This window comes from Strongylocentrotus purpuratus, unplaced genomic scaffold, assembly GCF_000002235.5.
Source record: "Strongylocentrotus purpuratus isolate Spur 01 unplaced genomic scaffold, Spur_5.0 spur5_scaffold_6, whole genome shotgun sequence".
NCBI lineage: Eukaryota > Metazoa > Echinodermata > Echinoidea > Camarodonta > Strongylocentrotidae > Strongylocentrotus > Strongylocentrotus purpuratus.
The window spans coordinates 56,462,328-56,490,064 of record NW_022145612.1 but is presented as its reverse complement, the minus strand read 5'-3'; the positions used below and the strand labels follow the sequence as shown (position 1 = coordinate 56,490,064).

General features: G+C 34.9%; 1 protein-coding gene across 2 annotated transcripts; it reads left to right on the top strand.

Annotated features, from left to right (window-relative positions):
* Positions 1–1,302: 1,302 nt before the first annotated feature.
* On the top strand, positions 1,303–18,987 carry LOC582121 (aspartate aminotransferase). 2 transcript variants are annotated; one of them, XM_782091.4, is made up of 13 exons: positions 1,303–1,674; positions 2,099–2,400; positions 5,643–5,780; positions 6,163–6,290; positions 6,785–6,848; positions 7,894–7,933; positions 8,883–8,973; positions 10,988–11,053; positions 12,037–12,150; positions 13,498–13,580; positions 14,183–14,336; positions 16,050–16,223; positions 16,748–18,987. In XM_782091.4, the coding sequence occupies exons 2-13, from the start codon at positions 2,127–2,129 to the stop codon at positions 16,790–16,792; spliced, it is 1,371 nt and encodes a 456-aa protein (XP_787184.3). In that variant the 5' UTR covers positions 1,303–1,674; positions 2,099–2,126; the 3' UTR covers positions 16,793–18,987. The 2 variants fall into 2 exon arrangements, with proteins under 2 accessions (XP_787184.3, XP_030828480.1); XM_030972620.1 differs by lacking the exon at positions 1,303–1,674 and having other exon boundaries at positions 2,017–2,400.
* The last annotated feature ends 8,750 nt before the right edge of the window (positions 18,988–27,737 follow it).

Below are 27,737 nucleotides of genomic sequence, written 5' to 3'. Positions count from 1 at the left end.
TTGCTATCAAAAGATTTTGCTCCTTTCGGAAAAATAGCTCTTCAAAATGTTTTACATGTAGAGATCTAAATAAACAAAGACATGGATGAAATCAATAAAACAAAATAGATACAGAGTATGAATCAGGGAACAAACTGAAAGTTTCGTCTCCTACATGCTGCCATTTGGACAAAACCGTCTTTCTCTTCAATGATACAATATGTTATTACTTTACTTGCATTATGAATAAAAAACGCTTCATCAACCCCACATAGCTTTAAAAATCCCTTCAGATTGAACTGGCCAAAAGTCATGTGCTATATAATTCTTGCTCAGATGGTTTCCTTTAAGGTAAAGACCAGTTATGGTCATGCGATTTCATTGTGAAAGAAACGTTGTGGAATCGATCAGAAAAGGTTGATCATCTAGCAAGTATTGCTGTGTACTGTAATGTTTTGGAATCATGAAAATGATAAGAAATTTGGCCCAGTCTTCGCACACGTGCGTTTATCTCTCACAGAACAAGTAGATAAACTAATTTACCAAACATATCAATTAGTAGGCGGTTTCCCGGCAAAATTGTTATCATCATGTATTAGTCAAAACATGTTCTTTCACATAATTGGTAATAAGAGCTTCCATTTCATTTTTTGAAATTGGGGCGTTTCCAATACTGGTTTTTATACCTTTAAGAGTTTTTTATATCGAGGAATTGGTTGATAATTTTTTATTGACAATAATGCCCCAAAAAAGAGTTAAACAAATACACGACTGTAACTTTTAGCGCGTTTTGAAAAATGTTTTAGGAAATTTCAGGAAATAAAATGAGTAAAAAAACAAAGAAATAAAGGTACAATGATGTGAATTTTAAAAAGGGTGAACGGAAACAACATAACAACTAGTGAACTATCTTATAAGTCATAGCAAAATGTGTATATTGATGGTCATCTTGCGAGTAATAACCATTAACTGCATCGGGCTCTCATCATTTTCTCTTCATTTTTTTTTTATTGTGAATTATTGGGATGATTGTACAGGCCCGCACCCCCCCCCCCCCGCCTGAAATATTGGGGGATATATCCCCCCCCCCCCCATTCCCCCGGGATCGACACCTGGCAATACAAACTGTCTGAAACAGATTGCTCACTTGATTGGGAAGGCTTTGTGCATTTCCTCGAAATGCTTTGATCGAAAGAAAACAAAGTAAAGCTAGAGACCTGGAATTTCATGTGTCTTCACGCTAGCGCGCACGAACTCTCTCGGAGGTGATCTTTCGCGAGCTTCGAGGAAGTACATTGCTTGCATTAAGGCTCACATCCTGGGTACGTTGTACTTGCATGTATGACCGGCGAAACACATCAGTTCTTCTATTTTTATCGCTGAGTCCAGAAGAAGTGGCGGAAATCACAAAGAAGAGTACACCACAACTAGAGCCCATTTCTTGAAACTGTCATAAGTCTATCTAGATATAATCAGTGCTAGACTGCACGGATCAGTCACATCAGTGCCGTTGTTTTGAAGCCTCCGAGGACGAGCTGCCCTGGCTGAGCTGAGGCTGAGCTGACATCTGTGTCATATCGTTTTTTTAGTCGATGTGCAGCGCTCCATCACCTAGCTGTCATTTCTTGTGTAGACTATATGGCTGGCAAGAAGGACAAGAAATCATCTAATCATAATTCTGTCCATTATATACATGTATATATATATTTGTAATTCTTCAATTACCTTTTTCCTCCCTTACCCGCACCCCACACAGCTCACAGCTCGGTGTCTCCATTGATTGCGCATACCTGAAAATATTCCTGTCAATGTATTATTTAGTATGTAGGACAAGCCATAATGTTTACCTACAATTAATGAATGCAATTCGCATTGTGACTATTGAAATAAAATTAATTTTAACAGGTGAATGAAATTATTTGTAGATATATATATATATATATATATTATATATATATATATATATATATATATATATATTTTATATATATATATATATATATATATATATATATATATAAAATTCCCTACAAATGATTAAAATCCACATGGCAGCTCAAAGAGCTGAATTATACCACAGAATATGTTAATGATGGTTGTGTTCAAATTCATACTCTAGACCCTAGAAACACAGTCCACACATCAAGATGACCTCCACACAGCCCCCAGTGACCCTTGATAAAAACAAGGTAATTGAAAAGGAAGATGCTCCATGTCAAAGGGAACCCCTCATCAGGCCTCACCTCCATGATTATGGCTCAGCATCAAACCTTGCCTTCAACGAAGCTGTTCATAAGATGATGGCGGAAGGTAGAAACATCTACCATTTTGCTTTTGGCCAGAGTCCCTTTCCTCCCGTAGAAGGTGCAAGAAAAGTCTTGGCCGAGAATGCCAATGAAACTGCGTACCTTCCTGTTGCAGGTAAGCTTGATTTCCTTGTTGCTAATTCAGATTCACTAATTTAGTTTGGGTCTTTCTTTGGACTTCTTTTGTCTAGCATGGCTTAGGATTGAACATGTCGTAACTTTTACAGCATTTACTCTTTCCACTTCGTAATTCTATAAATTTGTAATTTTAAAAAGACATCCTTAGTTTTCCTCAGAAAACTTTAATTTATAGGGTGTATTTATATTAAAAATAGCCTGATAATAACAATTCTAAGCTGTTAGGATGTATCCCTTTTTTCAAGTGCTGGCCAAGGATTCTAATTTCCATATAGAACAGGAGAATGAAAGAAAAAAAGAGCCAGAGTATGAGGTGGTAGGTACTAGAATATTGAGGTGCTGGTTACCCAAACATTGGCTGTAGCCTGTTTCATCCATACACCTATCATACTAGGCACCTCATTCAACTTATTAATGCCTATTACAAGTCTAAGCTTTGTATTGACCTAGAAAAAACAAAGGACCCAGCTGGCCTACCCACCTCAACTATTGTATGCAAAGTGATGGATCTACAAATAATGATATGCACATTCAAGTGAACCATGATGTGCGATAGTGTGTTTATTCATTCATGGTTATTCCTATGTAAATAATAACGTCTGAACTGTATGATTTTAAGTTCTTGAGCCAAACCACAAAATGTGGGATGATTGTTGCAAAAACTTGTAGGTTAGGATGCCCACATCAAATTTTAAAAGTTGATATGAACATTACACTATATACATGTCTGTGCAATCCTATTTAGATTTTATTTTGAAAGAGAAAAGATTACCAAGTTCAATGTGGAGACTTTGTATAACACTTGTATTCTTGTAAACATATTTTTAGAGCATAATAGAGTTGCCTTCTGATTTTGACTGTTTGTTATAAAACACTGATGTCAAATACAATGCTCAGAAACACACCACCAGATATGTCTCTTATCTTAATTCATGACCCAATACTCTTGATTGAGTTCGGTATACCGGTACATGCCGCCACAATAATATTCTATTGTATTTGTTAGAGACCATTCAGAAGGGAATCGATTCATTAAAATAAATCTAGCATATAAAATCTGACCTGTATTTGACAAACATTCTTTATCTAACCATGATTTGTAAATAACTCTCTCTACATGGTGGCAGCGGTGGGATTATAGGATACAAAGAAATGTAGGAGAAGTTACGAGAGGGATAGTGGGATATACTGTGTAAGTCAAAAAAAAGTTTACACCTAGAAAATTGCTAATTATTTTTAAAATCATCGATGAACAGTAAATTATTATACATCTTATGAAAGAGTGTTTTATCCCAAATCATTTGGTACCATTTTCGTGTGGTATGTGTTCATGCTTGGATGAACAGGTGACATTGTTTGCGAGAGTGCAAAAATCGACTTTTGCCAAAGTGATGCCTTCAGTATGTATTATGTTGGGATTAGAGGAGTGAGAGAATGGATTGAATGTATCAAATGAAATGCATTGCATATGTTTTTTGCAAAGGGCAAAGTCACACACCCTCACACACGCGTACAAATGTTCATTGATATTTGATATTCGTTATTTGATATGTGTGGCATGATTAATTTTGTTAGGGGTGTTATTTGGATCTGCAAAGACCGAATTAATACCCAAATCCCAATTGTTTTATTCAAACATCACATACAGTGTAGGCAACTTTGGCGCAATTCGATTTTTGCACTCTTGCAAACAATTTCTCCTGTTCATCCAAGCGTAAACAGATACCACACAAAAATGGTACCAAATGATTCGGGATAAAACACTCTTTCATAAGACATATAATAGTTTAATGTTCATCAATGATTTTTTAAATAATTAGCAATTTTCTAGGTGTAAACTTTTTTTTGACTCACACTGTAGTGGGACTAGATCACTAGAACACTATATTGTCAGAGTTCTTATTCACATCATGATGATATTTGTGGGACTTTGCTATCACTGGTATGTCTTGACATCCATGTTACAAGTATTCTGTATTGCACTGTCAAGATACACCATTCATTTTATGACAAGGATTTGCACACCACTGCTACAACCCTGACAGTGTAGTGTACTTTGTGGTAGATAACTATATTACATAGTCTAGTCAGTTAACTCATATCCTGCCATGAGACTGCTAGCGCGCTATTGTTATAGTGCTCTGTGCATGCGAGCGTGCTATCGATGTACGTTCATGCTAGCGAGCCACTGCTACTCTGCTTTGTGCACGCAAGGGCGCATATGTAATAACAGTCATTGTTCATGCCCATTGCACCGTGATGAGTACTTTTGCAGCGCTATTGAAAGTACCATCGCGTGCATCAGATTATCGGCTTTGGATTACGCGTCTTTGTATACAACAGTCAGATTGGATTTTCTTGAGTAATTTAGCGATTTGTTTTTTGTAAAGATTTAAATAACACGCGATTGAACCAACCTTAAAATTAACTTGGCACACAGGAGATTTGTGGCTGGCACAATAGGGATTAGCACTGTGGCACGTACTGGGTGCATTGTACGGGTGGCAGCTTAAGAGTTAAATGGCAAAATCGCACTGCTTTCAATAATGTTGTAATACGATATGATGCATGGTGAAATAAAGACTCTGAGCACAGTGGTCCTGTAATAGAAAACTATACTCCAGTATTCACATATTGCACTGATTGTGACATTTTGATGACATGGGTCTGCATCCCACTGCTGCCATCATATTGTGATCAGATAACGTTTAACAATGAAAAAAGCATTCAACATAACATAACATTACATTATTCTAGTGACAGATAATCAAAGAATCTTTATGGCACTGTCAAAATACTCCAGTCAATTATATGGCATGTCCATGCTTCCCCTTGCATCTTTTTGTATATATATATGTTTTCATAAAAGTTTTTCGTAATATAATCAAATGTAAGGCACAAATCTTTGTTGAGTGCCCTGTTACAAATTATTTCATTCACCTTTACGAATAATTGTATTTTAAAAGTCAGAATGTGAATTTCATACATTACGTGCCTTAAGGTAGGACAAGTCATAATGTTCGTCCTACCTAGCAACAATTAATGTATGCAATTTGCATTCTTACTATTGAAATGCAATTATTTCTAAAAGGTGATTGAAACTATTTTTAACATGGCATTTAACAAAGATTTGTTCATTAAATTTGATTACATGACAAAAATAGTACATTAGATTGGGACTGGATATCTGTGAGAAAAGTTGTGTCTTATTTTCATCAGGCCTGAGTGAACTTCGAGCATCCATATGCGACTTCCATGGCAAACGAGATGGACTGAAGAGACTTCAAGATGACTTAGTTGTTGTTGGTCCTGGATCTAAGGAGCTCATCTATCTGCTCATCAATGTCTTCAATGGAGGTACTGTATCACCTAATTGAGATTAATGAATCACACTGCTCTACTATTGTAACGCTGCGGATCAACATATTAGGATTTTTAAATAAATTTCTAACTAACTATTAGATCACATTTTATTTCACTTTGATATGTATAATTTTGTATTTTCAACGTGATGGGAATTTTCGAGTAATTAATTTTATTTGGCTTTGGTCTTAAGAACTTTAAGCATTATAAAACTTTCATGAAAATAAAATTGGAGCAGACTTTTTGGTCAAATTTCCTGTCTCTTTCAATGCAAATTTGATTGCTCTTTCATTTTGTGGCCTGACAAAATGAGTTCATGGTACAAACATTGAGTTATGCCCTACTTCCTCCACTTATTCCTTGTTGGGGGTTGTAGATATTCTACTTCTTTCGCCATCCTGGATGACATACAAGCCTCAAACTCAGCTGGCAAACCAGAGAGTTTTTACCATCACAACCAGTCTACAAGACGATTGGAAACTAACTCCTTATCTTCTGGAACAGGTAAATTCTATACATTCTCCTTGCCCAAGGAACTCCATTCCATTTATGATTGTCTTTAGGTAATGCAATACATGCTCTAGTGACACTTTCTATTGGGGTTTTTATTTTCACCAAAGATAGATAGTAAGTGTTAGGTTTGTGATTGGTCTATGTTATGTTTAGGGCTAGATATTTTACTATGGAGCACATGTTCTGATAGCATGTGTTGTTGAATCTTTCTTTAAGTGCCTCGTTACAAAGTATATCTTTTACCTGTTACAAATAATTGTATTTCAATAGTCAGAATGCAAAATGTATACATTCTGTGTTCTTAGGTAGGACAATTTATAATGTTTGGCCTACGTAGCAAAAATTAATATTAAAATTAGATAGATCAGACTGGGAAGAACAAATTTCATGTTTTTAGCAATTAACTTTTTCCCATCAGGCTTTAAAGATTTATTATGAATTTTTGTTGAAAAATGAATATAATGTGCCTGATTTTTGTTCCCCAGACATTGCAGCAACATAAGCTAAAGCAAAATAGACTTTTGATTCTCTGCAACCCAGACAATCCAAGTGAGTGTTTATTCTAAATGCTCATTCAGATATGACGCGGTAAACCGTTTTCTTACGTGTAAAATGAGTGGTAACTGCATTCAACAAAGAATTTGCAGGTATCCAATGAGCTCATTGTTATAATTTTCAGAAATGTGAGGCGTAAATATATTACACTTCACTTCATCTTAAAAACATGTAGTGGTTTTGCCACGTCATATCTGAACAAGCCTTAAATCTTTATATCAAAACAGGTCAGCTTTAGGCATTCTGGCTGCTATTCAAATCAATGCTTATGTCAGAAATATTAGAATTTTACTCAGTTTTTGCCTTAGATATTGGCTATTTGGTCGAAGCTTTGGCTGCAATATTAGTAAATTACCTTAAGTTTAAAACTGATCCCTAGCAGACCTAAGCCAATATTTTGGAAACCCTGATTGGCAGTGTTTGGCACTGCACTTGTGGTTTACATGTACATGCAGGTGCTGACTGTAAGCTGTGCTTGCACAATCATATTATATAAGCGTGTATTTAATGCAAAACGTTTATTGTGCCTAATTTAAGATTGACCTTATGACTTCATAGTGCCGATCAGCAGGTATTCTGGCCTAAAATTGGCTTACGAAAGTAAAATTCCCTCATTCTGAATAAGACTTGACCTCTTTTACCTAAGCTGATTGCTGAGTAAAATACTAACATGATTTCAGTATTAAATTGAATACCAGCACAGGTTTGCAAACTTAAACGAACCAGAAGCAAGATGATTATTGATGGTTTGTATAGAAATGCAACTGACCTTTTACATCTTATCTGTATATATTTTTCATCTTTGCTCCAGTTACAAAGGATACTATTACTAAAATAAAGCTATTGAAATATTGGATTTGACTTTTTTATATTATATCAATATTCAACCAAATTTGTCCTTGCTTTTAAATCCCACATGGTTTTCATGTCATTGTGAATAGCTTTTCAGCGTTGGAAGTCATACTTGTATTGGGTTCATGATGAAATCTTATGGGGTGATAACCTTGAATTTCATCTTTTCATATATTGTATTTTGTAGCTGGCACTGCATACAGCGAGGAGGATCTAATTGCCCTTAGGTAAGTCCAATGTACATGTTTACCTATAATTTTTTTACAGCCGTTGCATATTGGAGGTGTATATATATTTACCCTTACGGTGAAACTCCGTCATATAGAAAGGATACACAATGGTTCCAAAGGGCACAAGTTCATAAGTTTGCTTTTACCTATAGAAAGGATATCTCTTTATATACCATTCAGATTGGTGTGGTAGTCATAAAGAAAAAGACTTAAGCAGTGTCATGAAGCTCATTTATACGGAGGGAAGGCTCATTTTGTGATTTTTATAACACGTCTCAAACATTTGCCCTGATAACAACTTCATACACTAACATATGTTCAGGAAGGATTATTTAGAATGGACTGTGTGCATGTGTCAGAAGAAATACAGAGAGATGATGAATGATATGAGGAATAGTACCAGTTTTTCATACTATGTTTACTGTAATATGTCCTTTTCCCCAAAGCTAAATTTTCGTTACAATAGTTTGAATTGATTTGACACCATTCTCTTTTTATGTAAAAAAATGATTAGCTGTTACGAATTAGGAACAATTTATTCTAAGATCTTGTGAGAATATACTGTGGACTGATTTCAGATGTATTACTATTATATGTTGGAGTATTATGAGATTTGGAGATAACATGCTGAAAATGGACCATTATTTTGTATATGAATTACAAAGTATATGTATCAAAGTGATAGTTAAGATACTGTTATAAAATTTATTTTACAACTCATTTGCGTATTCTCTCAAAATCCAAATTTGTCTTTCCCTTTAACTTTGAAATACACTTACATTTTTGAGTCACTTTAGTTGAGGCCATAGGTCTTAGGTAATTTTAAGGTTAATATAAAAGCATATAGTTCAAATCCTGTCATTATAGTAATACAATGACTGTAGTTAGTATGTTTTTGTATTTAAGATCGCTCTGAATTTATCTTTTTCTCTTTATATTTTTCCAGCTCTGCTTTAAAGAAGCACAATGTCATCGTGCTTACTGATGAGATCTATGCAGCAACTAACTTTGAACATAACCACAAGACGCTTGCTAAGGTATTCAACTAAATTGTATTGGCAAAAATAGCATAAAAAGCAATGGCAACTATGTTAAGACGTACTGTAGCTCCAAGGCGTATTAATATTTTAGACCCAAAGTTATCTGATGTTATATATATAATTGTGATATTCATGTAATGCTGGTAAAAAAGAAACACATATCAAGAAGCGATTTTGAAGAAAAGCAACTGAAACAGGAATGATTCTGGCAGGGCAATATTATATCTTAATTCATGTATATATAAACCCATATGTTAGTAAAGCTTATATCAATATTTGGGCTGTAGAGGTACAGTCCAACAATTTAGAAGTGGACACTTTTAATTCAATTAATTAAAAGTTAAATATACATCTTACAAGAATGTTTTGACTAAGATTATTTGTTTGGAAAAGAAAAGATATTTTGAAAATATGTTGGTATTGTACAAACATGATATGAAAAATACCTGGAAAATAATTAAACAGGCAATGAATGTTACTACAAGTAAATCTGACATAAACAAAATTAATTTTAATGAGATTGTTGAGGATCCTAGGGACATACCTGGTAGTACATATTTTCAATAATTATTTTTAATCGATTGGTGAAAATATTGCTGTTAATATTCCTCCATCAAATAAGCATTTTGTTGATTTGGGGGGCCAGCCCAATCAAAAGTCTATATTTTTTGTTCCTACTGATAGATGTGAAGTTTTAGATATTGTTTCGAAACTAAAGACTAAGAAAAGTTCAGGTCATGATGAAATAAACAATTTTATTTTAAAGGGCATTAAATCTCCCGTTGGGGATCCTCTCGTCCACATAATTAATTTGTCTTTATTATATGGCCAGGTACCCACTTCAATGAAAATTGCTAAGGTCATTCCTTTGTTTAAAAAGGGTGATAAATTAGATATTAGTAATTATCGTCCCATTTCTTTATTATCCTCTTTTTCGAAAATTTTAGAAAAGATAATTTATATTCGGACAGTATGTTTTTTTTAAAATCATAATATTTTTCCTAATCTCCAATTTGGTTTTAGGGAAAAACATAATACTGTACACACATTATTGTCTTTTATTGAAAAGGTAGCTCATTCCATCGACAAATCTCTCATATGATTGGTATTTTCCTGGACTTCTCCAAGGCCTTCGACACAATTAACCGCAATATTTTACTTTATAAACTTTCACATTATGGTGTACGTGGGATGGCCTTGGAGTGGTTTAGGAGCTATCTTTCGAATAGAAAGCAATATGTTTTTTTAAATGACATATTTTGGAATTCATTAAGTAGTGAACTAAAAATTGCTCCATCGATTAATACTTTTAAGAAAAAAATTGAAATTGTTTTTATTACAATCATATACACCTCATTGAATTACATGTCGTTGTTGCTTTTGTTTAATACAAGATCATTCCCCACTCGCTGACTCAAAATGTAATTTGATATATAATTGTGCCTTCCCATGCTTATTTCCTTTCTAACGCGCATTTCTCTTTCCTTAACTTCTTCTCAATCCCACATGCAGCTCATCATTTTGTATTATTTTCTGTACCCCCGATCTCTCACTTCTTTTTGTCATTGTCTACTCTTTGTATTATGACTGTGTTCTTCTATCTTTGTGGTGTAAAGCATCGTCTTGTCCCTTTCTCGTCTCTCTTGGCATCCCCCTTTTTCTTTCCCCTTTTTTGTAGTTCCTTTTGTAGTTACGGATTAGTTAATTTAATTACTCATTATTCCTAAGTATCATTTGGGGTGTTCACACTTGTACAAGCATTGCTTATTAGTGGACCCCTCTGTTTTCAACATGTATTTCTTACATTTGTTTTAAATGCTTATAATTGATTTGTAATGTTTTGTTGGAAACATAATAAATTTGAATTTGAATAAATACATATATTGTGAATCATGAAACCATTGTCATTATGTATATTTTCTCTCTCTCTCTCTCCCCCTCTCTCTTTCTCTCTCTCTCTCTCTCTCTCTTTCTCTCTCTCTCTCTCTCTCTCTCTCTTTTCTTTTAACAGTATTATCCAGAAGGAACAGTCCTGTCCAGTGGGATTTCTAAGTGGGCTAGTGCTGGTGGATGGCGGGTATGTACTTTTATCCTCCCCTCTTTTACATTTTTTCTCATCTTTCTTCCTCTTTTTCCATTTCTTTCCCCCAAATTCTGCTACTTTGGCTGAACATTTTTTGTGTACCAGTATAGTCTCTTTCTATCCCTCCCCATTTTCTTTTTAGTGTTTTTTGTAATTTTCTCTAGTTAATTCTTTCATAATTTATGGAATGTTAAATTTTGTTAAATTTGCATGTAATTCTTCAAATATGTAGTCCAATTGTGATGAATGAAATGGGGAATGAAAAATAATAATTACACATTTAGTACAGGACTGTATATACCACATGGTGGGTTTTTGTACCCTTCCCCCCAATAGGAGTTGTAACCCAAGAAGAGTATGTTATGAAACAAAAACATTTCATGCTTCATTAGGATGTGAAATCGTCATCTAATTGTCCTCGTTAGTTGGTTGAAAGTTGGGTCCTATTCACGAAAACCAATGACATTCCCACTCCACATCTTAAAACCATTGTGTATATTGTGTCCTTCTCAGTCCCCTCTACCATATAGGCAATAGTAATGTAAGCAGGGGGGGGGGGTTCTCAAAAACTGTGCCCTCTGTCAGATTAGAGGCATGAAGTTTATGGATTGTCGGTTTCATTTTTTAACGATTCTACTGTAAAGCTGTTAAACTGCTAGAATAACTTTTGAACCTGTTAGATAGTTGGGTCAAATTGTCAAAGGTGACAGGGTCTTTAAATAATGATGGAACTTCTAAGATTACTAACCTGTTGACTACTGTATTCTCTTACTCCCATAGGCTGAAATACAGGAACCATCCAGTATCAGTCGGCAATGGATAGCAAATGAGGTTTCAGATTCTACATTACTGTGCTTCACAGGAACATGAATAAAGAACAAAAAACAAAATATAGTATAGATTATATGGAAAATGCATGTTATACCAAAATTAAATCATATAGACATGGATTAAAGTTTCTTTGTCTTGTCCTTCAGCTTGGTTACAGTATCTACCCACCTGAATTGAAGGTTTTATACAAGGCTGTCAAGAGTGCTGCAAGCCACACTTACTCCTGTGCTTCAGGGCCTGTACAACATGCAGCTGCTTGGGTGAGTTTGCCTATTTTATCATTGAGAGTGCAAGTTATTTGGTCATTTGGTGTCTCATATGTCACCAAGTATTGTAGAGTGCTGAGAATTAATTAACATCAGCTAGGCCCGTCTTAATATAATGAGTTGCAATTGATTTCATTTCAGGGTTCATTGAGGCCTCAGAGGGTCTACTTTTGTATCATATATTTATTGTGCTCCTTTATTATGTTCTGATAATTGGCAATGAACTTTAAGGTAATGTACAGTGTTGATTAAAATCAAGATAGTGCATTTTCTACAAACTCATAAGAGTTGCATTTAGTTGTTTTGAATTGCTGTATATTAAGGAAATCACATTATTAGTGCTTCTTTTTCTTTATATTTATTTGTGGCATGATAAATGTTGTTTAATCTGTAGTAGTTGTATTGTTTTATAAAGTGTGTATATAATGGTTTTGATCATGTTGATAAATCTCAAATAAGTAAGCACAAAATCAAATTTTTAATAGGGAAATTAAATTTGGCTGCTTTTACAGATGACCTTAACATTAATTGTCATTTCTTGCTTTCAAGACTGATCTCAATCAAAACTATCTTTCTTTCAAGAAACTACTCAAGTCGCATCTATTCTGCTAGAAATTACTTTATTACCAGCCTACATATACTTTGCTGATCTCTGAGAAGTGTCTAACTTTTTTTTTTAAGTGGCCCAAACATTGTGGAGCGTGTGTGCAGCGCTTTGTAACTGCAAGGAAAAGGCGCTATATCAAATATATTTTTTGATTATATTGGATTTCTTTAAAACCTAAAACATTATTTCTCATTATAAAATGACATTTTGTTGCACCCATTAAACTCATTCCTCTAAATTCATGACTTTGGTTTATAATACTTTGCATACCCTTAAAATGTACCAAAACACCAAAACATGTTTTGCCCTTGTTGTAAGGCGTTTCATGTCGCTATACTGTATTAAAAATACAAGCTTGAATAATACTTCTAAGATAAGATATTTAAATACATTCTCAATGAGCAGTGAAACATCTTATTGAGTAGACTAATTAACACGCATATATACTTGCATAGAATAGGGGTTGCATGGGACTCGAGTCCGTCTTGGGTTCCGTGCGACCCCTATATGCAAGGTTTAATGTTATCCTTTATTTTCTTCATACTTCTTAACCGTTTACCTAGATACACTGTCAGGCAAAGTGTTTAGAAGTTGATTTTATACATTCTAGCTAAACACAAATTACCCTTTTTTTAAGGTGATTGGCACACTTTAATACTGAAAATTTGAACAATTCCTGCAATTTCAAGATAAGCACTTCACTCCATGTTTTGATTGCTCTATGTTCTTCTTAGCTCTTCCGTTTTGATGAGGAGTGTGAAAGCTATGTAAATCACACATCAAAGATCCTTCAAGCCATTGCTACATTCTGCTACAGGTGAGTAAAGGACACTTTACACTTTGCATCCAAAGTACAACTGGATTTCAGGTTGATTTACGAACTGATTTACTAACAAAGCACAAAAACAGCAAATTGCTGAGTAATGATTTCATTATTAGTTGAGGGTAAGGGTTACAATTGGGATTTCAGTTTGGTTTCAGGGTAGGGTTAGCATTAGGGTTAGGTATAGGAGTTTTTCCAGGGATGAAGTTTGGAATTTAGTTAGTGTAGAAAATACTGTGGAGCAATTGTCACAAGCTTGTATTGCATGACTACCTGATCTTGCAAGACATTGCAACAGTTTAGCAAAAATATAATAAATCCACATATCTTTCTTCTGTAGTTGTACTACCGGTATGCTTCTAACAGTTTGTGAATAATGTATTAAATGCTTTTGCTAATTCTGGAGACAGGCCTCATTGATAACTCTACTTGTACATTTCAATGGACAAAGGGTACGTTGAAAGGTTTGCCTTTCATAGGTCTGAAAAAGCTTGCAGCATTGCAAGTGAAATCTTACCGAAACAGATAATTTTCTACCGATTGTGAATAAAGAGCTAATTTTCAAGTTTACCTATCCTCTTTGTCTGGAATATCAGAGAGCTGACGTCTGTGGGAGTGAAAGCAATCATGCCAAGAGCAGGGTTCTACATCTTTCCAGATTTTGAGGTGATACGGGAGGCCCTGGCTAGACGAGGTATCATGACTGGTGAAAGCATGTGCAAGGCATTGTTGGAGGAGGCAGATGTAGCGGTAAGTTGAGGCATTCTTTTAAATGTGAAAAAAGAAATAACCACCAGTCATTTTTATGGCGTGGGTTCATATCCCACCGCTGCCACAGTACTGTCATCATCGTCTTCATCTTCATAATCATCATTATAATCATCATAATCATCATCATCATCATCATCTTCATCATCATCATTATAATCATCACTATAATCATCATAATCATCATCATCATCATTATCATCATCATCATCATCATTCTTATCATCATCATCATCATCATCATCATCATCATCATCATCATCATTATCATCATCATCATCATCATCATCTTCATCATCATCTTCATCATCATCATCTTCATCATTATCATCGTTATCATCATAATCATCATAATCATCATAATCATCATAATCATCATCATCATCGTCGTCATCATCTTCATCATCATTATAATCATCATTATAATCATCATAATCATCATCATCATCATCATCATTATCTTCATCATCATCATCATCATCATCATCATTATCATCATTATCATCATCATCATCATCATCATCATCATCATCAATGTTGTCATCTTCATCTTTTACCACACAGTGCTTTATCAGTGTCCACGTAATGTATCCTGTACTTATTAGACTCTAAAACCTTAGCCAAGTGAGGGAGACATTGCTGTAATGGAATTTACACACATTAATACATGTAGCTACTTCCACTATGCTTTGTTCATTGGACTGCTAGCTAACAAAGGGTTGAGCTTTAACTATACAGAGTTGTTCATTTCATTTTTACTTATGCATGTCTATAAAGTGAAAGTTACTACGTATTTTCTCCAATGAAATACTATACATTTTTTTATTTTAATGATTTTTTTTTGTCCAATGAATTTTGTAGTGAGTTATGAATTGTGATACGGTTAAATATATACCGGTAGTAAGTTATAATTGGATATGGCTATCCGTCATGCCAAACTTAAAAGCTAAAACCTTTGGTGTGGGTCTGATAAAAGCGTTTTATGATTTAAAAGTTACTATATCCTTAACCTTCAAATTAATTATCTTTATAACTACCTGGGCCCCATTGCACAAACTTACCATTGATGGTAACTTTGCCATCAATAGTAACTACCATGGAAACCTTGATTTTGATTGGCTGTTGAGCCCTGTTACCATGGTAGTTGCCATTGATGGCAGAGTTACCATCAATGGTAAGTTTTATGCAATGGGGGCAATATCTACTGGAAAAATGCAGTCATTTCTGCATTCCTTTTCTGGGTCTATATGTTGCTAATCTCTTTATCCAATAGGCCATTTTCGTAATGTAATCAAATTTAATGCCTAAGTCTTTGTGAAGTGCCTCAATACAAATTATTTCATTCACCTGATAGGAATAATAGTATTTCAATAGTCAGAATGCAGCTGCATATATTAAGTGTTGCTAGGTAGGTCAAGCCATAATGTTTGTCCAACCTGCATGGCAACAACTAATGTATGCAGTCCGGATTCTGAAAAACTATTATTCTTATCAGGTGAATGAAATAATTTGTATTGAGGCACTTCGAAGACTTATGCATTAAATTTGGTTACATTACGAAAATGGCCTATTGGCTGTTTTCAACATCCTCCATTTTGCCATTAGCTGGGCCACACTACACATGTGTTTAATATTAATGTTGTTTAACTTTGATAAAAAAATAAGCAAATTTCTAATGATACCTTTCTTTTGTAGGTTATGTCAGGTGGTCCAGCCTTCCTGCGTCCTGATGAAGAGTTCACTGTGCGTCTCTGCTACATTAACTTTGATGGCACTCTCGCTCTTCAGGCTAGCCAACAGCATGCTGATGAACCAATCACAGATGAATTCCTCAATCTCTATTGCAAACCTGTCTTGGAAGGCATCCTGGTGAGTATCAAGGGCATTCTTAGAAAGGGTTAGGAGAGGGAGGGGATTCTGGAAGTTTCATTACAAGCTGGTTGCTGAAGGCCACCTGGTGACTTTGTCTCACAAGAAGCTTCAAGGGAAATGTTTGGAGAGAGAAAGAGGGGGTATATATTTTGGGGGTATGATTCCATCTATCTGTATACTATCAATTTATGTGACTATATCACGAGTATAATGGCATGCACCGTCGGGACTAAATTATGATACTAATTGATATGTTTAGGCAAGGGTTAGACATCAGATGTGGGCTTGGGGTCTTGAGTCAAGGATCATAGATCATATGCCACTTTTTTTAATAGGAATAGCAAAAATACGATAACAGGCAATGTATTCTTCAAAATGAATTAACTCTTGTGATTTGAGATGGGTTTAAATAAAAACATTGCCCCAGTTAAGACTATCTTTTCAGCCTCTATCAACAAGTCATGAGTTAAATTTGTAATATACTAATCCTCTTTCCATTTTTGTTTGAATTTTTATAACAGGCTATCAAGAAATGGGTGCAAAAACAACTTGACTGCAGCAAGTAGTCTAGACTGAATTCTATCAGTCTACACATTGTAGATCATCTTTGTGAAGCATGACGATTGGAAATGATTTTGATCACATTTTGCATTCAACTGCATAGTACTAGAAGAAAGGTTTAAGTTTATCTTTGTTCCATGCTATTCTCTTAATGTTATTATCTTCATTTTATCTCGTTCGCAATGTTGCACAAAGGAATTTAATTCAATACAATTCAACTTTATTTGTAAATTATTAAAAATCGTAAACAAATTCAAAATGTATATCATGTATAACAACCAAGATGATAACAAAGAAAAGGAAGCCGACAAAAACAAAGCATGTAATGGGTGCAACTCTCTTAAATATGTCAGTATACATGAGCAAATATAACAATGAGAAATCAAACACACGATCATGTGGGAAGGGAGGGGGGCAAAGGGGTAACATTTTAAACAATTGTAGTTAATCAATGATTATATCCAGCTAGCAAGCTGGACTTCACTTTATATTTAGATCAAGAAAGGTTATTGCAAGATGTGATATTGTGTCTAACAAATTGCATATTCTAGGGCCCTGGTGTTGAATCAAATTCAATGAGCGTTCATTAAATACCTTGAAGAAGTGCATTTTAGAACTTGATCGAGTGTTATAATTATATATATATATTGATTAAATTGAAAGACATTAATGAACATTAATATAGTAACTTCGTAAGTATGGTAGTGTTGTAGCTTTGTCTTTCCATATTTGTCTGTTTTTTATTATTTCTTTTGTTCCAAATATTGGTTTGGTTGTCATGTTAGCCCTATCGTGCCATATAATCACAGCAGATATATTGTAGTCTAAAGATAACTTTGATGTCGTGGGAGAGAGTATATGAATAGTTTTTAAATATTCAAAGTGAATGATATAGGCTCATAGAGCCAAGTATATAAGAATATCATTATATCATAGTATATACATTACTTATATATTATCTTTATATTTACTTGCCTAACATCATTATAAAATCAAAATAGGAGATAATTATCTCCTAAATACTTTCACTCCATCAAGTGAATGTGATTAGTATCAACAGATGTATGTTGATCAGTAAAAGCTAGCCCACTGGTAAATTTCATGTTTGGTGTTCATGTCATCTTAATGATGTTATACTGTAGAAGGCATTCCATTTAAATGTGTCAAGAAAGACCACTCAGGGAGGATGAGAAAAGCTAATATTAAATTCAGGTGGTGTTTATCAACGGGTTCCTTTACAGCATGTTTTAATGAGAAAACTGTTCAGAGTGAATTAAAATATGGTTTTTGTATACTTGCAGTCTTTCTAACAGGTGTTTGCTAAATCAGGTTTGACTGTAGAATTATTTATTTCATTCTCAGTCTGTAAAGCAACTACCATATAACAAGCTGTGTGAATATGTTTACTGGAATTAGACAGTATGCAAACCATTTGGCATTTTAGCTCATTCTACTTGATATGAAGTGGAATTAATCTACATTTATGTCAATTCTCCATTTAGAAAATATAGCAAAACTTAAAATCAGACGGTAGTGAAAAAGGTTTCATTAGTGATATGATTACATCTACATGTTCATATATACATAGTATGGAAATGTGTTTCTTTCAAAATAGAATTATTATTACCTATATTAGGTATTTGTACTATTAATGTCTTCTGTTATAAAATATTAATGAATATTATGCATCATCAGCACTGCCTATTGCCAAGAAATATGTACAACTCTTTGATTTCTTTGATTGATAAAAGAAATTAGGATTTTAATGCTTTATGATGTATATGAAATTTTCTATATATGAAAAATTATATTTTTATTACACATGTGATAGTATATATATATATATATATATATATATACTATCTTAGTGATTTGGTCTTTTACTCTGAAGGTATTACAGTGGGTGTGTAAATAAAACAAACAAGGAAATTCATTATTAACTGTTCTTGATCTGTTTCAGGATGCTAGATGACCCAAAATATAAAAACAGTAAAATCTAAGTGTGAAAGATTGGATTTGTAGACAATTACCAGAAAATTATAAACTTATTTTCATTTATTGAGTGATATTGAGCAGCTCTGTATTTCCCTTATTCATAATTGGATACAAAATATTTAAATCTGCAACAATGTATTACTTTTTATGTCATTACTGATGTAAAATGGAATTAAAATTTAGAGTATAGTCATCAGAACTGCAACGAACCCCTTGTTTTTTTGTTAATATACTTACTGAGCTCAAACAACATTGCAAAGTAAACTAATATCACTTCCAGATTCAGGTTGGATAATATCTTTGTGCAAAGTACAAGAACGGTAATATCCTTGCTGGTATAGTCAGCAAAATGTGCCACTAAACAATGATCTTCTAACTATTTCATGTGCTCATATATGTATTATATGGGTAGAGTTCCTACTGTGATTTTCTTTTTGTGTGGTTATAAATTGGTATAACCACAACAAACCTGTTAAGGAACAATGGTGACATGTAGCACCCCACTCAAAACCCATGATTTATTGGTGCTATTGTGAGTCATACACGGATCTCATTGTCAAAGTAGTTTTTAAATTCTCCATAAAACCTTTATTTTAACTGGTATGAAAGGGGTACAAGCTAGCTGTTGAATCTGTGAATGCGGTTTTGACAAACATTTGTTGAAGCTCAATGCTTTAAAGGTACTATGTCTCATTTGCAGGCCAAAAAATGGAAAGGTTAAATTCCAACGGCATTTGAAAGACAATACTAATTTAGTGGGAAAATAACAACCATTAGTTGTCAAATCGACATAAGTAATTGCAATCACCTAAGTAGTAGTGTGATTTTCAGACCCTTTTACCAAATTTTTGCTGCATAAAGATTCAATCAGTTTAATTTTGGCCATTACAAGAAGTGGGTTATTGATGTAGACAAATGCTCATGTACCTGTTACAGCTGATTTTGTGTTATAACTAACAACAAAAAAAGATGTCAGTCGCTCACTCAATAGTGTCTGACAGTGAAGTCTAGAGGGTAAACGGGTTTCCTTGCATAATTTGAATACTAGGACCACTGTTAATGTTTAAATTGTACAGATAGGACATACATGACATATTCATAATTCCTGCAAACTTCTACACAATTTGATGTTGGCTGCAAAAGGGAACAAAGGGCATATTTTATAGAGTTTTACCAGGATTATAGGGATTGCCAGTCACTCATCGTGCACTATTTAGTGGAGATCATCTGCTAATGTTTACCCACGTCTCCTAATAGTTTGCTCCACTGACTTTTTGAACAGCACACCTTTGTGGACACAGGATTGAAAAATGCTGTTGCACAGCTGAAAGAAATGTATTGTCATTGTTATTAATTGGCAGGAGCAGGGGAGCATAGGAGCACTGCCCCCTTACAAAATACAATCTGACATACCTTAATACCTTCAGTTTGCATCAAGAGTATATTTGATTTGCTTGTCAGGGATTTTTTGTCCTCCTCCCCCTCCCCCCCCCCCCCCCCCACCCCCACACACACACCTTCACCCCTGTGTAGACAATCGAGGACCCACCACTTTTGTTGTTGTTCTATTCTACAATATTTGTTTATTGTTCATTGTATCTTGTTTTTATGAAACCACAGCTGAAGTGTGAAACACAAATAATAGAGGGAATTCCCTCATTCAATCATACATATCGTTTTAAGTTCGTTGGCGCACAAACATTACATATGATGGGTGTTTTCTACCTCTTTTCTTCTCTCGGAATACGATTATAGTTCTTCATTTCAGTGGATATGGGTGAAAGATAATGATTAATACATTTGTAAATTCTGATTAGTGAGTCAAATAGTGCCCTCGTTTTTTTCATCTTTACTTAAAATGGAGATGAAATTCTTGAATAACGGACATTTTTTGCCAGCCACATTAATAGTTTAGGCTAGCATTAGCCAAGTTCCTGAGCTTTTTTTTTTTTTTTTTTTTTTTTTTTTTACAAAACAGCGTTTGCCTTGAGTTGGATTAAAACATAACACAATCATTGCATATAATTGTTTGTCTTGTAAACTTTTTTCTCAGTTTGGGAACTGAGATCAAAAGTTTGCCAGGGAAATAATCTTAAATTGACGTGATCAGACCTTCCCCATATGCTCTTTAGTGAAATATAATATAGGACCTCCTTACAAAAGGATTCAAAGAGTTGTGAAATGCGTGAAAAGAACCAAAATACATTTTGATCACCGGGTGTTCAAAGGCAAAGCTTTGATCCTGTTGCTGTTGCTGTTTGTGTTTAATATGAAACACCTTTCGGTTGATTAACACATAAGAGGTAATGAGCCAGAAAATGATAAGAATTATTAACAAGGTCTTTCAATTACACACTATTTGACATATTTTTCTTGAAGATTAACTATTTTGCCTTTTGAAAATGTATACTCTGCTGTGTAAAAGCATTCATTCATGATATTGGATTAACAAAACCGTTGTTTTCGGTACAACATTCGGGTTGAGACATGCAGAAGTGTTGAGACCACCGTTCTTTAATTTTGTAAAAAGTTTTTACACCATCTTGGCCCATACTCCCCACCTTTTGCCTACATTTTATTCGAATGTTGACGATCGAGAGCTAACTATACATTTATTCCTATATTACTCAAAACCGAGGGAGACCTCATGTGCATTTGTCATCAGGAATATATCTTCGGATGTGAAATGTTACCAATGTATAATTGTATATTGCAATAGCGTAAGTCCGGCAGTCGGTTGACATGTAATAGTTGAAATTATTCTATCTTTTGATGAACTCTTCAATGCCCCACATCCTCACATCCTCTCTCTCTCTCTCTCTCTCTCTCTCTCTCTCTCTCTATCTCTGTCTCTCTCTTTCTCTTTCTCTACATTATATTTAATATATACCTCAGTCTCCCTTCTTCGCCATCGAGCTCTCTTTCTCCCAACCCTCTCAGTCTATGGACATATACTATAATACACTGTCTTCTCTAGCAGCTTGCTTTCTAAACCTTTAACAAACATCACATCAAATACCGAACAATCGATAACAAAGGCCCGCTAGCTTCGTCTTTTACAAAAGCATATTTTAGGTAGCTACACATAGCCACAGTATTCCTTCGTATGTACACATCCTTTGAACAAATACTAGAGTCGGAGAATTCCTCCCCCCCCCCCTTTCCTTTTTTTCTTCGGCGAGGAGAACAAAGGGGGATTCTTCTCGTATTTTTATTTGAGAGCTAGATACATAGAGCCACGCTGTGTAGCAGACGTGTCTGTCTACAGCACAAGGACGTGATGGTTAATGATGGGTACCTTAACTTTCGACCCTTTTTCGACTAACCATATCAGGTACAGGCTACAGCCATTATAGTAAAGTAGATTTGCGGGGGCAATCCTCTTTTTAACGAAGGGTCAATAACTTTAGATAAAGCTAGGGGCTATCACATAAGGGCCTCGGTAAAATCTTGTTTTCAATTTGATTGGTTACGAACAAATACCGATTTTGGGTACACTTTTTTCTATTAACGAAAGAATGGTATAAAATGATGAAGAACCGTATAGTAGTGAAGATGGTATTATTTACACATTATGGTACACAAATAAAAAGCTCAATGCCTGCACAGATAGACTTTATTACAAGTTCAGTTTTCTTCCAGATATTTATTTACGCTGCAAAGTTTGCACAATCATTTTTTTCTAAATCAATCTATATCTTTTCATACAATAAACTATAAGAACAAGTATTAACACAAAATAAGCTAATCATTTCAATAAGCTATTTACACCACTTAGAATGAAAAACAGAAATATAAATATTTCTGTTAATCCTAATTTCGATATTTCAAATCTAAATCGTGCAAAAATAGGCAGGGTAAGAATATTTTCGTACCAAATTTGTTGAAAAGTTTTCTTAATTTTTAATCTTCAGAATTTGTCATAAAAATTATGCAGTTGTGAACTTGCCGACTGAGAGGGGAGGGGTGTAACCACCTTCTCAAGTCATAGAAATGCTTTTGTACACGGCGCCCCCGGATGGCGCCTCAAAAAGGAAAAAAACCGTCAGACAGATATAGCTAGGGAGGGAATTATCATGGTGTATAAGCTTGTTGATTCGCCGATTCTCCTCTATCGAGCAGTGCCATAGTAGAGAACAAATAAAGAAATCCGGTATCCTAAATCACACTGCGGAACAGTAAACCAAATCTTAATTTTGCACTAAACGGTGTGATTTATTCACCTTTCAAGAGCATTGCCTTTCTTCTTTATTATAGTTCACGATGGGGTTTTAAGCAGGTATGGGGTCTATCTCAAAGCTTGCAGTAGAATTCAGTACAGACACCAGTAATGTTTACTCAGCATAAACCATCAATGAAATAGTCGCAGACTATCAAAGAAGTAGGCCTCAATCCGTCTATAATTGATAAGTTCAACACATACAAGTCATGTACATAGATCATTGTCAAATTCACTTTACGAGACAATAATTGCTTATAATGCGCTCTCGTTCCAACATTTCGGCAATCTTGAATTTTGAACAATGTCTCGTTTAACTATTTTTTTTTTTTTTCACAAAATAAAATACCACAAATACACCTTTTTCATTTCCTGTATCTAACCCTTTCAGTTCAGTTCTCCGCAGTTTAAGAATCCAGTTCGGTTTTTTTTTCATTCCTGAGACGCACAAACTGGATATAGCATTCAGACATTAGTGAGGAAAATCGTAACGCAAAGTGAATGCAATTTTTTTTCACTACCGTCACTTCGTGAAAACAGCGACGATTTATAGCCCATTACGCAGAAATATAAAAACATTACTTGGGAAAAATATAGAACCTTGTTTTCGTCACCTTTTTAAAAGCAAGTAGAAAAAAATATTTTCAAGGTTTGGAAAACAAATGAATGCGTTGGAATCATCATGATCAGAAATTATTAGGCCGAATTATGTTTGTTTTGTTCAGGTTGGATCACTCCCATAATTGAAAAAACATTTCACATGTAGGTGAACAAACAAAAGTAATGTTGGAATTACAAATAAAGCTCCGTTATTCTTTCTTTTTACAAAAACTGGAATGATTGGGGTTTAGTTCTGCTCTGTCAACAAGCGAATATAAACGATTTAATATGATCAGACTCTCCCCTTTTGAAAAAAATTATAAAATTATATTCCCACGATAAATTACTCTACCAACATTGACGTTTAGAGGAACAACAACATCATCACAAATGGCATGGGATGTGTGCAAAATATCCAAAATCGAGAAACTGGGAACACCACAATAACCCTGACCAGCAGTAAGTTATCTAGTTATCAGGTTATCTAGTTATCAGGTTATGGTCTCATGCATGCAAACCGACCCTATAGTGTAATGTAATCAAATAACTGGTGTTTGCAGTTTTAATCGCAGCATATATATATATATAGATAGATTTAATCCTATAATTGTTTAGAAAAACTTGTAGATTATTTCAATAGTCTCTAGACATTATAATTAAAGATGTACGAAATATAAAATTAAAAAAAGCATGTACATATAGAACGTTTGTTTCATATTCTACATATTAATTATATTTCCATCCATAAACATGGAAGCTCAAGTCACTCATAGTCGAGAGAATCATTTTCATGACTAGAAAATTACATGCAGGCTGCTTTCTGAATTGTTAAATGAGTCTTTTCAAAGCGAATTTTCATCGTTGCTGTGTTCATCAGTTTTCTTCAACTACGATTTTATTATGTTCCATTCACAAAACAATGACACGAAAACAGACAACGCACTTTAGTACAACATTGACCTTGGATACATTGCATCCTGATCTTACACGAAGCATAATCACTTTGCAGCTGTAGCTATATAGCACTCGTCCATCCGTCAACTAATTCTGATTCTAATGAAGTGTACATCAGCTACAAAACATTATATACAAACATGGAATCATTTGTACAAATCAAAATATAATCGAGATGATTACAGTCAATGAAAATGTTCAGGTCTTTCTCTTTTTATCATGGTTTTGTTAACCATCCTATTACAGAGTTTCAGGAGGCGCCAGATGATCTCAGAATAATTATCACACTTTTCGTCATACTTGGGCCTCGGTTTCAAACCTCTTCGTGACCTCTTTAAGGCTCGTTCGTTTCCGAACTTCCTTCATCTTCCCCGATCTCGAAACACTGAGATGTCGTTTCACTTTCCTCGTAGGTTGCTCCTTCGAAGATCCCGGCTCGCTGAACGACGCCGACTTCGCAACACTGTTGTTATTCTGCACCGTGTCTGAGCTCAGCTCGACCTGAGGTTTTCCCGCCCTGTTTTTAGACGATTTCGACTTGTCGCTTCGAAAGAAATCGAAGAATCCCCGTCTCCTCTTGGTCGGGGCCTGGGGCTCAATGGCGCTTACTCCACTCTCATCTTCAGAGGCTCCTGCGGGAGTATTGCTCGATTTGTCCTTTGCCATGCTTTCGAAAATATAGTTATTGCAATCAGTATATTCAATGAAAATGTATTTGATTTGAAACGTCTTCAAAATGGATATTCAAATGGAAAACTGTTGTAAATCAGAGCATATTGACGGGTATATTGTAAACAAAGAGTTTTAATGAAGATAAAGCTCATGCAGATTCCAAATCAATAATATTAAACGATTTGGATAATCCTCGATCAGTTACATGCGATGTCATGTCGTCAGCAATTCAACGAAGCATTTCCCGCGTTGACTATTATCAACATTTAATTTGATATATTTCATAGATATTATAGAAGAGAACTCCTCCAAATACGAATTATTGATGCAATTCCAATGGCTGATAACAGATGACTGTTCAAGTTTGTATATGGCTTGTGTCTCTGGTGCCGAGTTGAGGGGGGTCGTCGTCACACAATGGTTGCAACGCTGAAGCACCCCAGACGCTCCTAGAAAGGGGGCAAGATCAATAGTTTCTGCCCATTCCCACGGTGGTCTCTCCAGCACAGAGATTCCTTTGGTTTACAAATCCACAAATTTCCCCTTGCAGTCCTTGCAGTTTGGCCCAAGTTGCAGAACAATTAGGCTCCTCTGGTGCGAAATGCAATAATGTCTTATTAGGAAGTCGACCAGAAATCTTGAGAATGTGTTCCTCTTGGTGAGAAAAAGAAGAGAGGGAAAGAGAAAGCTCGTGGGAACGATTCGCGAGATCTGCTACTTTGGGTGTGAGTTGGCCACTGTGTGGATGTTTCGCGCTATTGTTGTGCTTCCTCTGAACAAGTTTGCACTTTTCAATGCCACCTGAAACGCCCGACTGCTCCTCTAAAGACCAGCTTTTTACAGGTGAGAATAGAAATGAGAATAGCCTGAAACATCAAAGCAAGAAATGATCGTCATTACACGTTCTGGTAACAGAGCCTTGATCGATTGGTTCAATCCAGAGCACATTGTGTGACTCAAGGTTTATTGAGTCGTGCAGGAGTAATTATAATGTTCCAATTTAAAATTTCTTTTGATCATCGACTCACTGAGCTGCCTATATGTAACAAACATTAACAGTATCGGATTACTAAAACATAAGAAACGTAACTAGGCTAAAATAAGTGTTTACGTTATAAAATAAAAACTTGTATTTGTCATTATGATAATTATGTAGCTGTATATAAGCTCTATGCAAAACAAAAACAATACACATATCAACTCATTCTCTATCTCTCTCTCCCTCTCTCTAGTTCTCTCTCTCTCTCTCTCTCTCTCTCTCTCTCTCTCTCTATTATATCCCTTTTTCCTATATGCTTTTTAGAAGAAGAGAAAATTGTGTAGCCAAACCCTAAAATGTTCGTGTATACTATAGCTGCAACGATAATACACGCTGCTATATTCTGCACGGGAAAGATTTCATGTTCAATGATGACTATTCCTTTTTTTTCTTCTTCGTATTCCATGTTAAAAGAAGCAAAATATATACATAAACAACATACGCAACTCAAACCAATGGGCACATAAATAATATCAAAGTGCATACATATGCAAATGAAACTAAGGGCAACTTTGCAAAAGATGATAATCGTCTTCTGTATATAGGCCGAGCTGATGAATGCGATATTAGCAAGATCTAACAGCTCATAATGAAACTTGTTGCGGCATGCATTTTGCAAGGATTCTTTATCTGAGTCACTATAGTAACAAAGAATTTTGAAATTCTCAGCCATCTAAAAAAAAAAGAACCACATTAGATGAATTATACTTGATGACAATATTCTGCGGTTTTGTATAATAATACAGGCGACTCTTTGTAATCATATGCGGTACTTGATGATGAAAGAGCCGAGAGAGGATTGTAGTGTTTAGCGATGCATTGAGGAGAGGGTTGGTATATGCTTAGGGCCGTTTCACACTCACATTTTGATCACGATTATTTTATATGTAAATTATCTGGTGAAAGGTTATTTTGACAAACTTTGGGTTCAGGGCAGAGAACGGTAAGTTACCTTAGGATAACTATCTCAAGGACTATCGCCCCTCCGAAAACTACATCTGAAAGAGTATCCCTACAACTGCTCCTGGACACCTAATCCTCTGTGACATGCAGATGATACCCCGGGTCCCGGGACAATTACCTTTATCATGATTTCCTAAGTAGTTGTTTGACGAAAATTGCATGTGGGGAATTTTCTTATATTGGAAAAGTAAATTGCTATGAACATGATTTTCATAAGGGTACATAGTATCGTTCTTTGGAATGTTTCTCTAATAGTGGGATGTTCTCCTTTGGGGAATTGTCCGGGTGGTTCAAGACGTGTACATTCTCTGTGATCGTACAGAAATGTCGTTTGTCACTCGATCTCTGTCTGCACCGACCTTTTTGTCCCGCTTTCCGTTCATAAATGAATAATGCACTGCATTACATAATTATACACATAGGCGCGCAAAATATCAATGACTTCATAATAATCATTATTGTAACGGTGGTGGTTATTTTACCTGGCTGCTAAGAAAGCATAATTAAA

Bases quoted from the DNA above. Each gene is read 5' to 3' on its own strand.
- LOC582121 (XM_782091.4), top strand. From the start codon at position 2,127: ATGACCTCCACACAGCCCCCAGTGACCCTTGATAAAAACAAGGTAATT. The intron at 6,291-6,784 runs GTAAATTCTATA...TTTGTTCCCCAG, and splicing joins CTCCTTATCTTCTGGAACAG to ACATTGCAGCAACATAAGCT. The intron at 11,054-12,036 runs GTATGTACTTTT...CTTGTCCTTCAG, and splicing joins CTAGTGCTGGTGGATGGCGG to CTTGGTTACAGTATCTACCC.